Below are 15,704 nucleotides of genomic sequence, written 5' to 3'. Positions count from 1 at the left end.
GAAAAACAAGATGAAAACATTAAGATTTAGAATGCACTGTGCAGTGATAGACATAATTGTATAGATTATGAAGATTATGATAATGAACGTTAATTTACCATTCATTGAAAAGGTTAGCTAGGAAACCTTACGTTCGCTTAGGATTGTCAACTCATGTCTTTGACCCAATTGCAATTAGATGACATGTACCCGATTTATGATGAATATCGGAATTTTTTTTTTAACAAACGCTTTCGCAACTCATTTTTGTATTTGCGTTTATATAATCTTTATATGCTAAATCTATTTGTTTTATTTTTTAATCTAAAACCATAACTATTACTTTTAGCACATTTTTCCTACAAGAATAGCGCCATTATTTTGTGGAAAGGTGTGCAAAAAACTCAAAACAACGTATTCCTCGATGAAGAAAAGACACCAAGCTGTAGTTAATTACTGTATTATATTTAATAGTTCATTAAACTGATAAAAAAAGAACAATAATGCATATTAAAGCGCAGGTTCTCTTTGAACCAAGAACAATAGCAGCTTCCAAATGGAAGCATTAAAACTAAAAATACCGACACCAATGCCGCTAATAAATATATAAAAATATATAAAAGAAACATTATGGAGTAGGGCTGAAGAAACACGGCATGCAGTTGCGTGTGCGTTATTAGAACATCTCTTAACATAGGAACGACCTTTGCTATAGACAGTTACAAACGCTACATTGTTTATTATATTGCATACTGATAACATTATCGACTGTTGTATGCTGTGAAAGGAGATATATTAGCGTGTGATGATGAAAATTGATGCTTTTATCAACCTACGTATCCCTGCATATCAGGATCATGAAGTTTGCTTGCATCATCGGATGCAGTGAAATCACATTTTGACATGCTTCATAGGTTTTATGTAAATATACCTTTAGATCTATAGGAAAATGGAAATCTCTCGCATTGATTTGTTTATACGATCTGTTAATACAGCTCTTAAGCCAACAACAATTGCTACGATTGTGAAAAAATATACAGATTTGAAAGTCGTGAAATTAGTGTTGGTATTTTAAAATAGAGATTATTTCTATCAAAAGATTAGTGTTTAAAGCCAATTCAAGCAGGCTCTGATAGAAACTGCAGGTTGCATTCCTTCGTGCAAAATTATTGAAAACGTCGCCAATATGCTTATTCGGCCTTTGATTACGTAATATACATGTACGTAACTTATTTACGTCAATAAAAATTCTACAGAATATTTGTATCTGAGTACTCCTGATGTTTCTCGATTCGATAAGAAGATAAGATAGCGCAAACGCCCATTCTGTTTAGTCGTAAAAAACATTTTTGAAATATATTTTTTTCCAATTGAATCTATTCAAATATATTTTAATTCAAGTTTGCAAAAGTACAAGTTTGCAAAAGTACAATTTCTAAATATATCAACTTTTTGATATATTTACCAAAAAGATACATAATTTAAACCCTAGATATATAAGGTTAGCTTATGTCGGGTTCTCTAACCACTGAGCCATTTCAGACACAACAAGTAAGATGTTTCAATACTATGTATCACTTTGGCCTCGAATTTACGGACTTGTATTATTTTTTCAAAATACAAAATAATATTTTTAATGTATAGTGGGTCACCTCTCCACGTTTTTGTTGATTGAAATCGGTTTGTTTTCCATTATACTTTATTTAGGTTATGAGAAAAATATGGACCACAGACTCTATAAAAGAAAATGCCTTGAAGTTCTAAAAAAAATGACACTGTTTGCATGTTTTGATACGTATACGTCTGTTTGAGTCAACATATTCCCGGTACTGAACTTCAACATATATATAGGTTTAAAATCAATGATATGTTAAATATATATTGTTTTATATGATATTTTAAGAAATATAAGATTGATTTGATATTTTAATTTTTCAGTATCTTGTCCGACCGTGCATGGGCATTTTACACGCCTTATCCACCCATCTTCTTTAAAACATCTCCACTCATAGTCATTGATCTGAAGAGTAAGTAGCATGGAAACTTCTTTTTTTAGGTCGTAAGAAATAATTTTTATGATCATTATTTCGGGTTGTTTTCTTTTGACGACGTAAGGGGCACAACGCACCAAACACGTAAACCAAACCTTTAGGATAATAAAGTGAACAAGCAGTTAACTCTTTAACGAATTTATTTGTACATGTAAGTACTGGTTGTAAATGTTAGAAGTAAATGAAACATTCAAACTTCGTAAAAAATATAATTCTTAACATGATGGCATAATAATATTGTGAAATGTACCTAATTCCTATACTAGATGCTTTTACTAATTTAATAAGTAATGAACTCATTGACAATTATATTTGTTAATTAGTAAAAGACACTGGTACTAGTATCACAAATTATATGAACACCATATAGATATCATAATCGTTCAAATATGAATTTGAGGGTCCTCCACACACATGGAAATAGTTCTGCATTCAAGCCCAATCTGCTACATTACTTAAGTATATGGATTTCTAACATGTGTTAGAATGGAAAATTACAGGAAAAAATTCAATTGGGGGGGGGGGGGGGGGGGATGTCAACTTTTTAAAATTTTACCGCTATTCATGAAAATAAAAGTCCCTGCGGTATTCGAACTCGGGACCTGCGAGTTGGTAGATCTAAGCTACAACCATTGCGCCACAGAGATAGACATTGTCGATTTAATTAACTGTTTCACAATGCGTTACAATCGCTATGTTGTGACGTACTGTCATAAAAAAGTAGAAGTCACGGGGTATCGAGGATCCTTAAGTGTCTGTGACACTTTTTTCGAGTGAAAAATGATACAGATATTATTTTTGTAGCATATATAAGTGTTCCCTTCAAAAAATTACTTCACATGTATGCCCTTCCCTCGGGTATCTAATCAACAATTAAGTGTTTCATGTATACATGCAATTTGGTTCCGACATTTCAGCGATAAGCAATAGAACCCGATGTATATCTTTTCACAAAACCTCGTAGCAAACGTGATTGAAATTTTCAATAAATGTCTACCTTAAAAAATCCGATTTGCTTGTTCCATGTCAATCCAAATAAAACTTGTAACAGTTTCTTTTAAAACAAATTAAAGCAACGATCTTCGTCTCCCAGAGTCGTGACTTGAATGAAGATACTAATGATAAGTCATTGAACAAAATACCGTAGTAAATTATCTATCACAGATAAAAACCATTCTGATCATTGCAGAAGAGCTATTAACTGATTATATTCAACATATTCAAGGCCCATAAAACATTTTTTAAAAACCCACCCACCCCCTCCTTATTTCAACGTCATTCTTTTAAAAATTAATAAAAAAAACACCCATGAGGACTGGGCTATTTCAGAAGTGATACTAATTTCCCACTAGAAGGTCTTAAAGTCATATTGAGGCGGCAGTTATGGTTTAATATTACAGAACACAGAGCAGCTTTTTGATGGGCTAGATTCCTCTTCTCTTCCTCTTTCTTGTTATTCTCTGTCTCCAGTCGTCTTATTCGCTGCAGTAAAGTAAATACTGCGATTAAATGCGTGTTGTTCAAAAGTAAACTATTTATATCAATGCTTTATAAAAATGCCTCTAACTATTTTTAAATCAACACGAGCAAATGATACAGTAACGTCCAATTTTGAAAAAAAAAATCTCGAAGCAAAATATTTATGTCGAGATTATGCTCTAAAATATATAGGTATTACAGTCATATATATTAAAAAAAATTAAACTAAGCCTTTTGTCCATAGACTTGAAATAAATGCTAGCATCACAGTGACGAAGCTAAGACGAAAAATGTTCAGGGTTTTTGTGAGGGGTGGTGGTGGGTGTTGATGATTAAGGTTTAGGGGGTGGGAACGTTATAACACCTACAAAATGGCTGGAATCGAATAATGACGCACATTTGTTGATACTCTTATCCACTCCAAAACGTAGTGGTTTCATTTCGATCATAAACGAGGTTTATAAACACATCAATATTAAATGATCCTGATTATATATACATTCTTTGTAATAATTATATTCTTAGAGCAAGCCACCTCTTTCCGAAAAGTTGCACACAGTCTAATGATAAACGCCGAAAGTACACTTATAAATTCCTTTCAATATCTTCAAACGTAATTATTTGTACATGTAGATTCAAGATTTAAACCTCTGAATTCCACAAAGAATGTCATTATTTAACATGCAGTTCTCAGACGAAGCACAAGAGGTGCATCTTCTGCATCAGCAATGATTGTAACACCGAGTGCATGTCTGCTCATTTGTTTATCAACGCAATCATGCAACTTCTCGATCTTCATTAAACTTAATTAAAACCTACTAGCATCGATGAAATCTACACATCGGATGCAGACGATATATGCCCTACATCTGATTTTCTAGGCGATGCATTCAAATATATTAATTCATTTTTCAGGACGTTTATTTTGTATCAGATAAATGTTATTCTAATTCTAGTCTGATATATATTTGCGATTACTTAAGAAACAGAAATTGTCTTGTTGCAATTCTTTATGCTGAGGAAATTAAGAAGAAAAAAACATATACACACAAAAACCCGTACACAATGGTACATACATGTAAGTAAAATGCACTATAAACACATTTGTTTACATTTTACATGTTCCTCAAAGACATTGATGCTAGTTACAAAATGTTCATATAGTTTTTACAAACTGTGAAAAATAATGTTATAATTTTTTTTTTAATTTGGTATTTGAATTTTGACAAAATATCTAACAGTTATTGCTGCAAACGACCTACATTTATCTATGCAACGATGAAAATAGTAGAAATGGGTTGCTTTAATTTTGCAAAACGAATGTAAAAAGATAATATTCACGGTTGCTATAATAGTAATCTTAATAAAACAAATAGAGATATGTATGTAATAAAAATCATAATGTATAATATATTCTATCTTGATAGTTGGGATATGGTTCATAAATACCATATTTTCTTAACACAGCGAGGTCCATAGACGCCCGTGTCTAAGTAAATCCCCTGTGTCAAGATGAAATCTCAAAATTTCTGATGAGATATTTTTGTTGTCGATAATTTTTGTCTGTAGACTTTTTAAAATTTAAAATACCTATCAAAGATTCTATCAAATTGACATACATATCTTTGTGAAATATATCCTTGAATTATCATATCATTTCAAGGAGGTACTAGTGTGCGTGCCCATGCGCAAACCCAAATTTGACAGTTTTTTTCTTTTTTTTAAATCGATTAGTTACACTGAAATCGAAACATTGGACTTGTATTAGACAAAATGTTCATTCAAAGCTATTTGGTTAATCTTAGATTATTGTATCCAAGACAACAAATCACTTCATGTTTGATTTAAAATTAAGAAAGAAAAGTAAAGGAACGAGTCGTGAACGTTAAAAACGCAATGCCTAGATCGATAAACATAGAAATGAAATAAAAATCTAGCACTATATTCAACATTTGTAAGTGTGTGTAGCATTCAGACGAAATACTTGTATTATATATATTACCGCTAATAACTCCTCTTCATACAGTTTCTCCTTCAACTTTCGCTTGATGGCTGATCTTCTGTTCTGAGAAAGCCGTTTCTGTCTTTTAATTATTTCTTCGTCCGTCAACTATAGGAAAGTATTCTTGCTCTCAAACCAACATTACGAACAGGATGAAGCTCTGCCATGCAGTCTACTGAATTATGACTTAAAGGTCTTGAAAACAGTTGACTGCATGACATAGCCATTGACATTGTCATCTTTCAGTCATATTTCAGTCGCCTTTTAGGTTCATTCTGTGACTTTTATTTTGTAGAATTTTGATTACATTTACCCATTAAAAAAGTTGGTTGCAACTGTGTTTTTTTATAATATCAAAATGCTTTTGATTTGTTTAAATTTTGACAAGAGTAAAAAATATAATTATAGAAAAAACCAAAACAAGTTGTCTTCTATGGGTTTTTTTCCATAGAATTGATCGATATTACCAATTTTACCTGATATACTTTTTGTTCTTCGAATTGTACTTTCATTTCTCCCTCTCCTTTTGACAATCTTCTGCACTGTATTTTGCATTTCAGCTCTTCTTTCAAAAGAGGCAGGAAACTTTGAGACTGAAAGCTTTCCTCGAACGCTCTTAAAAGTTGGTCGTTTCCGTCTTTACTGCCATTCATGTCTTCGAACAACCTGTCCCTAAAACAAAGGTTATATTTGTCGCCAGCTCATTTCACTTCCAAACATCTCATTTTCGGTTTAAATGACTCGATGAAAATTAAAACTTAATGAATTTAGAATTTGAAAAAAAAAAAAACACTTTTAAAAAGGTATGCTATTATACGTCTATTTCCTTTGTGTTTAAAAACAAATAATACGGTAAAAATGATCAACAAAATTTGGAATAGTGAAGGGGCATAACAGCAACTTTTTTTTTGCAAATCAACTAATTTATAACTGACATTTAAAATAGTACATGTAGTAAGCAACTGGTTCATAATATAAAGTATAGCTTGTCTTGTTTAAGGTATACGTTTTAGGGTGTATCTAAGTTTGAAAAAAAAAAACGGCAAGAGAAAATTCTTTCTTTACGATTGCAATAGTAAAACAGCCGTTAATATTTCTGTGAAACAGCTTGCAGTATTAGCAGACGTGTTAAATCTGTGCCAGAGGGCATCAGATTGTGTCAAGAAAAGGAGGATGATCTTTGGCCATTAAAGTCATCATAATGCTGATTCGAATCAACCAAGTTATGAAAGAAATTCAAATCTGAAGAATTCAGTCATAAAGTTAGCGGCCTTATGTATATTGGGAAAATGTGTAAGCTATTTTAGTTGGAAATCAATAGTTTCTATTTTGAATTATCAAATGCATTGTTCTTTGATGCTATTGGGGGAAAGATTTGGTGGGCCTGATATCTGATAAGGACGCTTGTGGAAAATATCTTAGAGTTTGGAATGCTCAAAGAATTCAGAATTCATTCTAGCAAATGCATGTATTTCGAGTTATTTTACGTTTCAAAAAACACTGGTTCATCTTAATTTTCGAATGCATTTCAAACATGTTCTCAATCTTTTCCGGTTGTGCCTGAGTTCACGCGGGAACTAAATTAATTTATGTATAATGTAAACAATTTAATAAAATTATTATCCCCAAATACTCTTTTGCAAATGTCAATGCAATGATGTAAAAAAAAATGTGGCAACAAATTGAAAAGTACGCATTATTTTAAACGAATTTGAATTTGCACAAATTATAATTATATAGATGAAAACGAAAGTAGAAGCTAGACCTATCAATGTTAAAAATATTTCGATTAAGAATCTTTTATTAAAGTTTTAATGTTGCACCCTTATTCAATTGATCAGGACTTACTATTATGCAAAATTTGAACGTGCACATGAGGTATTATACCTGTATATATGTAAAAAGAGCATTCCTCGACGAAAGGTCAGCTTGCGGTTAACCCCAATCTGAAAATAAAACCCCGTTTTTTCTGGGAAAACCCGCAACGGGGTTTTCTAAATATCAATAATTATGTGTACATATATTACATGAAGATGTGACCTTTAATTTGTGGGACGCTTCTTTTCTTTTGATCGATTACAGAAGATAACTAATTAATAAAATCTCAAATTAATAAGATTAATAATCATTTTTTTATAAATACTTCAATGCTATTTATATTTTTTTTGTGGATCCTTTGTTCATATTTAGAAAATATTAAGATAAAAATAAAATAAAGCTATAAAGTAAGAATGAAAGAAAGAAAAGAATGCATTAGTTAATATAACATATGTACATAGCTTATGATTTGAAGTTTTCGTATAAGAGCTATTTTCGAAATGATGTAGCAATTAAATGAATCTTCTTCACGCAATCAAAACAAATATTATGTAAATTGATTTTAATTAAACAAAAAATCGATTCTGGCCTTAAGTGAAATATGCACTGATTTACGAATTCAAAGCACAGAGTCGGACAAATGTTGTCGATTTCTTTGAGTCAACAACCGAACGGCTAACAATGAAATACATGTAGATAATCACACATTAAATGAATGTTACTAGTTTAAAAAAAAAAAATTCAACTGGTCTTGTGAAAATGGCCCGCTCTATAATACTAAAAACAAAATCAAGCATCAAAATTGATGCTGACCTTCTGTAAAATATGCAGATTTAAATGTCGGACAATTTTTGAATGGTCAACAATGAAATAGAATGCATATGGCCACTTCAAAATTGCTGTTTGACACAACTTTTCTTTAGTCATCTTGAAACGAATGAATTAAATTCAGTAAACTACATCGAGAGCTTTAAGATTCCTATATTAAAAATAAGCATTGGTGTCACTATACTATGAAACTATTACAGTTTATTTTTAAGGTTCTTCGATCCTCAGCTTCAAAGTATTTTTATCATCATAAAAATGTCAATTATTCTTCAAACTTTATATACAAAATCAAATAAAAAGAAATTTGTTGATAGTGTCTAAGCATTTTACAAAGTTATTGCAATTTTTGCCACGATAGACATAATAGAATAAATATACAAGTTGAGATCAAATTTTAGAATAAAAGCTAGTTGTACCGATGCATCGGTGGCGCAAACACTTTTTGCAGCAAGTGTCCGTGGAACCACTAAGCGAGGCACTTCGTTGAATAGCTGTGTGTTTTAAAAACACTACAAGATTAATTAAATTTGTCTATATAAAACGCAGATTTACGGTGCGAATAAAAAAATCCAGATAATTGAGAGTTATCGAACATTGCTGAGGATCGGAGATCGTTATATGTCACAACATTCTGTATTTTTTACTCTTTCAAAACGTCTGCTCTTTATACATGTAAATAAAACTTCGCTATACTGATCTTGACTGTGTATTTATTAGGTCTCTACATGGATTCGAACATGAAACCTGTCCCTTATTCAGTCACAATCCATTAGTTATATGGATTTGAACATTTTATTTCCATGAATTTTTTAAGTTTTATCGAGGGGAAAAATCCAACCAAACAGCAGTTCCTTGAAATCATGCATTAAACATCATAAGGGTGTCCAAGGTTAATTCTACGGTTAACGTAACCCGCACGTGTACATGTAGGTGTATTTTGAAGTGACGTTAAACTTAGAATTGGGCGGTTTAATACATTTCCATGAAGACTATATGATCCCTTTCGTACATGAATTCATCAATACAACTCGGTGAAAAAAAAATCAGTCAATTGTGTTAATTCAATAATTTATTTTTAAAAAAAAGGTGGACGGATAATTCAACACAAAAAAGACTGAACACAAAGTTTTCCATTTAAATCCTAAGGTTAAAAGTTGATAAAGTCGTATTCTCTCTGCATGCGTAACGTGACGTTAAGGATATTCTTGTCACCGTCCCACTGGGCTTTTCCGGTTTTATGATTGACGGGATGAGGCAAATGTAGTCCGAGTTTACTGAAAAGAAGTTTGGTAGTTTATAAGGAATGACAATTATGAGAGAAACTGAGAAAAAAAACCACACACAAGAAAGATCAAATGATTCATGAAATAACACAGTAAACACACACCAAAAATAAAATAGACATAATAAAACCAATGCAAAAAATAATACGTGTACACCCCCATCCCTCCCAAAAAAGGCGCTGATAAAAAGAATATTAAAATTTTTTTTATCAGGAGTTGTCTCTCTTTTCATTATCATATTCTTCTCCAAGAAGGGGAATAACTCAAAATTGTTCCATTAACTTCGAATAGAAAATCGAGTTATCTCCCTTGTCAACATGGCACTACAATAGTAGCATGTTGCTTACTAGTTGACTCTGCCTAAGAAAAAAACTTTTTTGCGTAGCCTTAAGATGGAGTTGAATTTTGAACATGTTGTGACAAGACATATTCTAGTGAAACTGAGAAGAACAACACTGGAACTAAAAAAAAAAAAATTCTTAGTAAAATGGACATGTTATGAAAAAAGATATTACCGTATATCCAGTAATTTTTGTGATGATCTAATTTTCGCTTTTTTCGCGATCTCTTTTAAATCGCAATTAAATGAATACACAGAAATTATATCCTGTATCATTTTCTATAAGAAACTGTTTAAATCACAAAAAAATAACTGACGCAAATTAAAAATGTATCAGATTTTCCTCATTTTCGCAAATTTTGTGACATGCGAAAAAAAAACGGATATACAATATCTATGCCCAAGTACATTCTGTGCATGCTGCTCCATACAGAGAAGGATAAGGTATCACGTTACCATATCATATCACTAAGTAGGCAAATTAAAGTATGACACAAATGAAGCTATAATTTGGTTTCATTTAATACACAGCCTTTTTAGATAATTAAAAAAAAACTAAAATAATAGCTAAAATTCATCTTTCCAACTAAGTAAGTAAATTTTCTAGTATACTTATGAAGACTTACTATTTTGGAGTTCGAAGGTCAAGAAATTTTGTTTTAACATCTAAGGTGAGATCAGCAGCTTTGGTATCAGGTAATTTAATTTTTATCTACAAAACAAACAAAGGGAAAACACAATATAATGACAAAACTGCAAGTCTTTAGCTTAATTACTTTCACATGAAAGAGCTTAAGCCATGAAACAAATTTTTTTTTTTTTTCTAAAATCAAAATACTATGCAGATAATATTCCAGAGAAAAGATCTCCAAAGCAAATTTATATAAACAAGTTATTATAATTAAGGAACTTGAAAATGGGTCATTGTTTTTTTCTTCATAAAATACATTTAAGTTTCACTGCATTTTTTGTCATACTCTAGTATCACTTTAACATTTTAAAATCTGATACAACACTAAAACATTTCAGTAATATGTTTTTAGGGAAAAAAAGCCCCAAGTTATAAAATATTTGGCAATGCATTCTAAATTTTAAAAACATGCTAGAAAAGGCAATATTTGACAGAGTTTTATAATAATTCTGTTCAGGAATAATAATGATATTTCAAAAAATTGAGAGTTATCTCTCTTAAATTATATGCAGTGATACCTTAATAGGTTAAAAAACATTAATGTGATACAAAAAATTATTTATGAAGGCAGAATGTCATAACGACAGTTCTGCATATAATGATAAACAAAAATTCAAATTGAAATAAATTTTCTTAATACCAATATATTTTGGTAGATCTAATTCTACAAAATAATAGTTTTATATGGCTAAAACTTTTAAATCAAATTTTTCATTGAAACAAAAAGATTTTGTTTACTACCCAGCCACCTGTTAGATTCAATCTTTAAAGTAGCAAACTCAATGTCTAATACTGTAGTTTACATATGTCTAAAAAATAAAATCAAGATTTCAAAATTCGAGAGATGCGCTTCTTGCGATTTTACAGGGATAATAATTCCTCATGTTTAATTACATGTAGGGATCTACAGTAAATTACAAGAACATACCACCATGTCTTCACAGCTAGCTGTTGATGGGGTTTTGTTCCCCATCTGAAGGAACATGTCCTCTGAGGAAACTGCTTGCTTGAAGACAATATCATACCTGTTAAAAAGAGTGATGATATTAGTTGAGTTTCTCTCTCAGATAAAAATCAAATCAACATTCTAATGTGAGTTATCTCGCTTATCTGCGTCAAAAGAAACAGCGTCCAAATAAAACAGGCAACCCATTATAACAGCAATTAAAATCTAAAATCTTAATTAAGAAATTTATAGCTGACGATGCACACAAAAAAAAATATGCACCCTCCCTTCCCCTAGAAAAAATTCTACATTTTTAATGAATATTACCATTTAAAAGTGATCTTTTAGTATTCAATTTGCATGATTCATAACAACACACTGTATCAATTCTAGTAACTATCCTTACTCTGGCTGAGGTCGAGGGTCAAAGGTCGTGTCAAATTCAGATCCTTCTGGGACTTCATCATCTCCCCAAATATCTTTAGGATTTCCTTTGGATTCTGGCACTATTAAAGTCAAATATATATACTTTTAGAACTTGTAATTAGAACAATTTTTTCTAAAATTAAAGTTCATATGACAGTTCATAGAAAAATTCACATGAAAGTTCATAAGAGTAAAACTTTTGTACTGCAACCAGTGGTTGTTTGTGTGTGTGAGAATTTTTTCAGCTGCTAATTCTAATCAATATACATCTACCATTTCACAAATTCACTTGTACTTGCATTGCATCTGTACATCTCATCTTTTAGTTAAACTATTTTTATTTTAATTAAGTGTGTGCATTCGGTTTTAAGTGTATCAGCAATGAACAAAGAACAAATAATCTAATCCTGAAGTAAAAGAGAATGCCTACAAGTGAATTTCAAGGAAACATCTGAATAGGTATATTGCATCATTTTCTAGTAAATTGTTTACTCTTAAAATGTGTAAACAATTTACAGAATGTGTAAAACATTGTTAAATTGATCTCTTTGGAAAGTATCACTGAACATATCTACAATTGCAAATGTATGCCATCAACTTTATAAATTAAGATCTTTACTTTCATTTATAAAAAAAAATCAATTAAAAAAAAAATATAGAAAGAATATTGCATTATGACTGTTAAGGTGTCTTATTATTCAACAAAATTAATGTAAATTTTGACCTTTTATTTAACATATATCACTGTATGAGTAACTTCAATTTTTTTTTATGATGTCAATGAAATAAAATTTCAATCCATTATATAAATTATCCTATATAATTTCTTCATTCATGTGATATGCCTCCAAAAATTAAATGAAACAATACCTTTCTCTGATTTTTGATTTTTCTGAGTGGATGGACCTATCTCTCCTGGTCCCATTTTACCATATGATGTAGGCTTCAAATAAAAATAAAGCATAAATTATTTATTGATACCAATTAATCATTAATTACAAATATTCTGTATATTTTACAATCTTCAATGATGTATGTATACAGGTGTACACATACATGTATACCTTAAAGAAGGAGAGATAACTGGTAATATATGAACCAAAAAAAAAAAGACCAAAAGATGTTCAAGATTGTCCCTGCTTATATATATAAATATATTTGTTTTGCCTCGGACTAGAATGTCGCAACGTCATTGGATGAAATGCGTCACGTGGCTGCCTTACAAATTTCTTTAAAAAGCAAGCGTCAAAATTTATAGGGCAACATGGCGGACGTAACGTTATTTGAACTGATTTTCTACACAAACGTTTGTTTACATATCAAACTTTAGGTCCTCGACAAAACAAAACACTTATTAGGTTTGTTACTGACTGTGTAAAAAAGTTTGTGGGGTTGGTAAAGTCCATAGAAAGCGAGGCTTTACCGACCCTACAAATTTCTTTACACAGTCAGTAACAAACCTAATAAGTAATAATATATATATATATATATATATATATACACCACTTTGTTGAATAGAAAATATGCTGGCTAAGGGTCTATTTTAATAGCTGATGCTCCAAATTTTTTTTACAATTCTAAATACGATTTGCACCTTTGTGATGATAATAACAGTTTATTTTTATTATATTGCTATCTATTAACAAGTTAGATTAGTTTAAACAAAATTGTGTCCAATATAATATACCCTTTGATCGAGTTCGCAGTCTGAATCGCTGTCCTCATCTGGAGGTTTCAGCATATGTGCCAAAGAACTAATATGTTCAGGTGTAAATTCCATTGCTATCAATGCTATGCTCTGCAAAATATAAAATATGGATTTTTTCATAAATACAATGGAAAACACAAACTCATGACGAGAGAGAGAGAGAGAGAGAGAGAGAGAGAGAGAGAGAGAGAATGAGAGAGAGAGGGGGAGAGAGAGAGAGAGAGAGAGAATTAAATTGTAACTCGAATTGGTAAAAACAATTTCATATCATTTAATTAATTACATTCAGTGATTGAATTGACAAAATAATTTCCTTGATCGCTTAGCAACACAACTCCCTGGGGAGTTAAGGAATTAGGGAAACATTAGTTTAGAATTAGTGCATCCTTTTGTGCTATGAATGCCTCTACTGACCTAGCTTAGCTCTGCTCTATGGTCTGTCAACACAAAGATTTCCAAACCCAAAGATACAGCTCTGCAGCTTTTAATGACATTGCGTGTTTATTTATAACTTTATCTATTCTTTTCAGAGATGTGGACAGACATAGCCTTCAACCATGGACACAGAGCTATATATGTATGTATGTGATCTAAAACAACTGTAACTATTAAGAATAGTTTCTGGTGTACACAACTCTGATTTCTAATTTCAATAACATTTATATATACATATAACTTTAAAACGGCAATGTATGTGTAAATTATGTGCCAAAAGGTCTTTGTAAATAAAAACTGCTAGGATATAGGTAAATATAAACTGCTAGGATATAGTGTCAGCTTTTAAAAATGTTTGCTTTAAAAGCGGATCGCCAGTAAACGTCTTATTCAACACTATCACCAATTATTATCAAGATATTTCCAACTCACGTTTAAAGAAAGTTATTACTGAAAACCTCCTATCCCTGCCAATGGTATCCGTGTGGACGATTTTTATCACCTTGTTAAAAGTTGTTTACACGTTTCCACATGAAGTTCTTGTTTACTTCCGGTAAAATTTATTTTAAACATTAAAACCCCTGACACACAACAAAATATTTTCCGGAATATTCATAAGTACAAAACACATCCGTGACATGCAACAGACAAAAACACAATTCAATTCTATTTTACAACAAGAAAGGCATGAAGTTATAATTTCTTTATGATTAACCATCATGTAAATGTTTATCCTGAAACTCAGACACGCAGAATAGTTTTTAAAAGTGGGGAGGGGTGCATGGGGTGTAACTTACTATAAGTAAATTGTTTCAAACAATGCCAATCCGTGTGGGGAGAGGGATATGCCTTGCATCTATAAATTGGTCAGCCTATAAACTTTCCCTGTGTTTTTATCACTTTCGAATGGTAGAACAGTTCGTTAAAATTTTTATTTTTATATATTTGTGACAGAGACACTTGTCTTTCTTGACAATTAAAAATTGTTAATTAGTAAAAGACAACTTACTGCCTCGGCTGGGATTAGAACCCAAGTCCTCTGGCAAGCCAGTCCAACAATCTACCGATCGAGCTATGTCTTTACCAAATAACCAGAGCTACATGTAGTAGGAATGCCATATACCCGACTCTACCACATATTATCAAAAGAAAAAAAACCCACCCAAAAACCAGTCAGTTCATGTATTTAAAACAGTAGGGGAGTAGAGCCACCCCCTCCCTCCTACGTAAGTTTCCGACACCCCAAACGTTTTCAACAAAGTAAGCAAAAATGCAAGTCAAGAAGGCAAGTCGTTTTCCCTCCTGTATATTATCTACATAATACAAAACTCTTTTCCCCCCGAAATTAAGAACTTATATAAAAGGGGTCGACTGTACATGTACGCGTGTGGTTCTGAAAGGGGCGGGGAGAGGGTAAAAAAAAAGGTAGTCAAAATGGCTGCTATTGCAGCAACACACATTGCCTACATGCATTGAATTTCACGGTTTTTAATTAAAAAGTGTCCATTCTACGGAGAAAAAGTATGGACAAATTCTATAGATTGTGACGATGCGTTCTTTGTTGTATATATATACATATTCCGACATATTCATTTTTCTTTTCCTCTATGATTATTCATAATATTTAATGATTTATAAATAAAGAGAAATAAAAATCCATAAAACATCAATATTTTTTTTAAAAATAATTTTCAGGCATACATTTATATATGGTAAAT

At 31.3% G+C, this 15,704-nt stretch overlaps 2 protein-coding genes across 2 annotated transcripts; both read right to left on the bottom strand.

Moving 5' to 3' along the window:
* Positions 1 to 2,152: 2,152 nt before the first annotated feature.
* On the bottom strand, positions 2,153 to 7,484 carry LOC128164511 (uncharacterized). Its single transcript, XM_052828402.1, has 4 exons — positions 7,399 to 7,484; positions 5,988 to 6,183; positions 5,512 to 5,619; positions 2,153 to 3,512 (listed from the first exon to the last, which is right to left on the bottom strand). Exons 1-4 carry the CDS (start codon positions 7,419 to 7,421, stop codon positions 3,351 to 3,353), a joined length of 489 nt encoding a protein of 162 aa, XP_052684362.1. The 5' UTR covers positions 7,422 to 7,484; the 3' UTR covers positions 2,153 to 3,350.
* Positions 7,485 to 9,240: 1,756 nt separating this feature from the next.
* On the bottom strand, positions 9,241 to 14,533 carry LOC128167628 (dynein axonemal assembly factor 6-like). Its single transcript, XM_052833446.1, has 7 exons — positions 14,419 to 14,533; positions 13,531 to 13,641; positions 12,714 to 12,786; positions 11,824 to 11,923; positions 11,400 to 11,496; positions 10,407 to 10,492; positions 9,241 to 9,431 (listed from the first exon to the last, which is right to left on the bottom strand). The coding sequence occupies exons 2-7, from the start codon at positions 13,621 to 13,623 to the stop codon at positions 9,305 to 9,307; spliced, it is 576 nt and encodes a 191-aa protein (XP_052689406.1). The 5' UTR covers positions 13,624 to 13,641; positions 14,419 to 14,533; the 3' UTR covers positions 9,241 to 9,304.
* Between the last annotated feature and the right edge of the window lie 1,171 nt (positions 14,534 to 15,704).

This window comes from Crassostrea angulata, chromosome 10 (assembly GCF_025612915.1).
Source record: "Crassostrea angulata isolate pt1a10 chromosome 10, ASM2561291v2, whole genome shotgun sequence".
Classification (NCBI taxonomy): Eukaryota; Metazoa; Mollusca; class Bivalvia; order Ostreida; family Ostreidae; genus Magallana; species Magallana angulata.
Note: the sequence above shows the minus strand (reverse complement) of the source record. Positions and strands in the feature narration are given on the sequence as shown.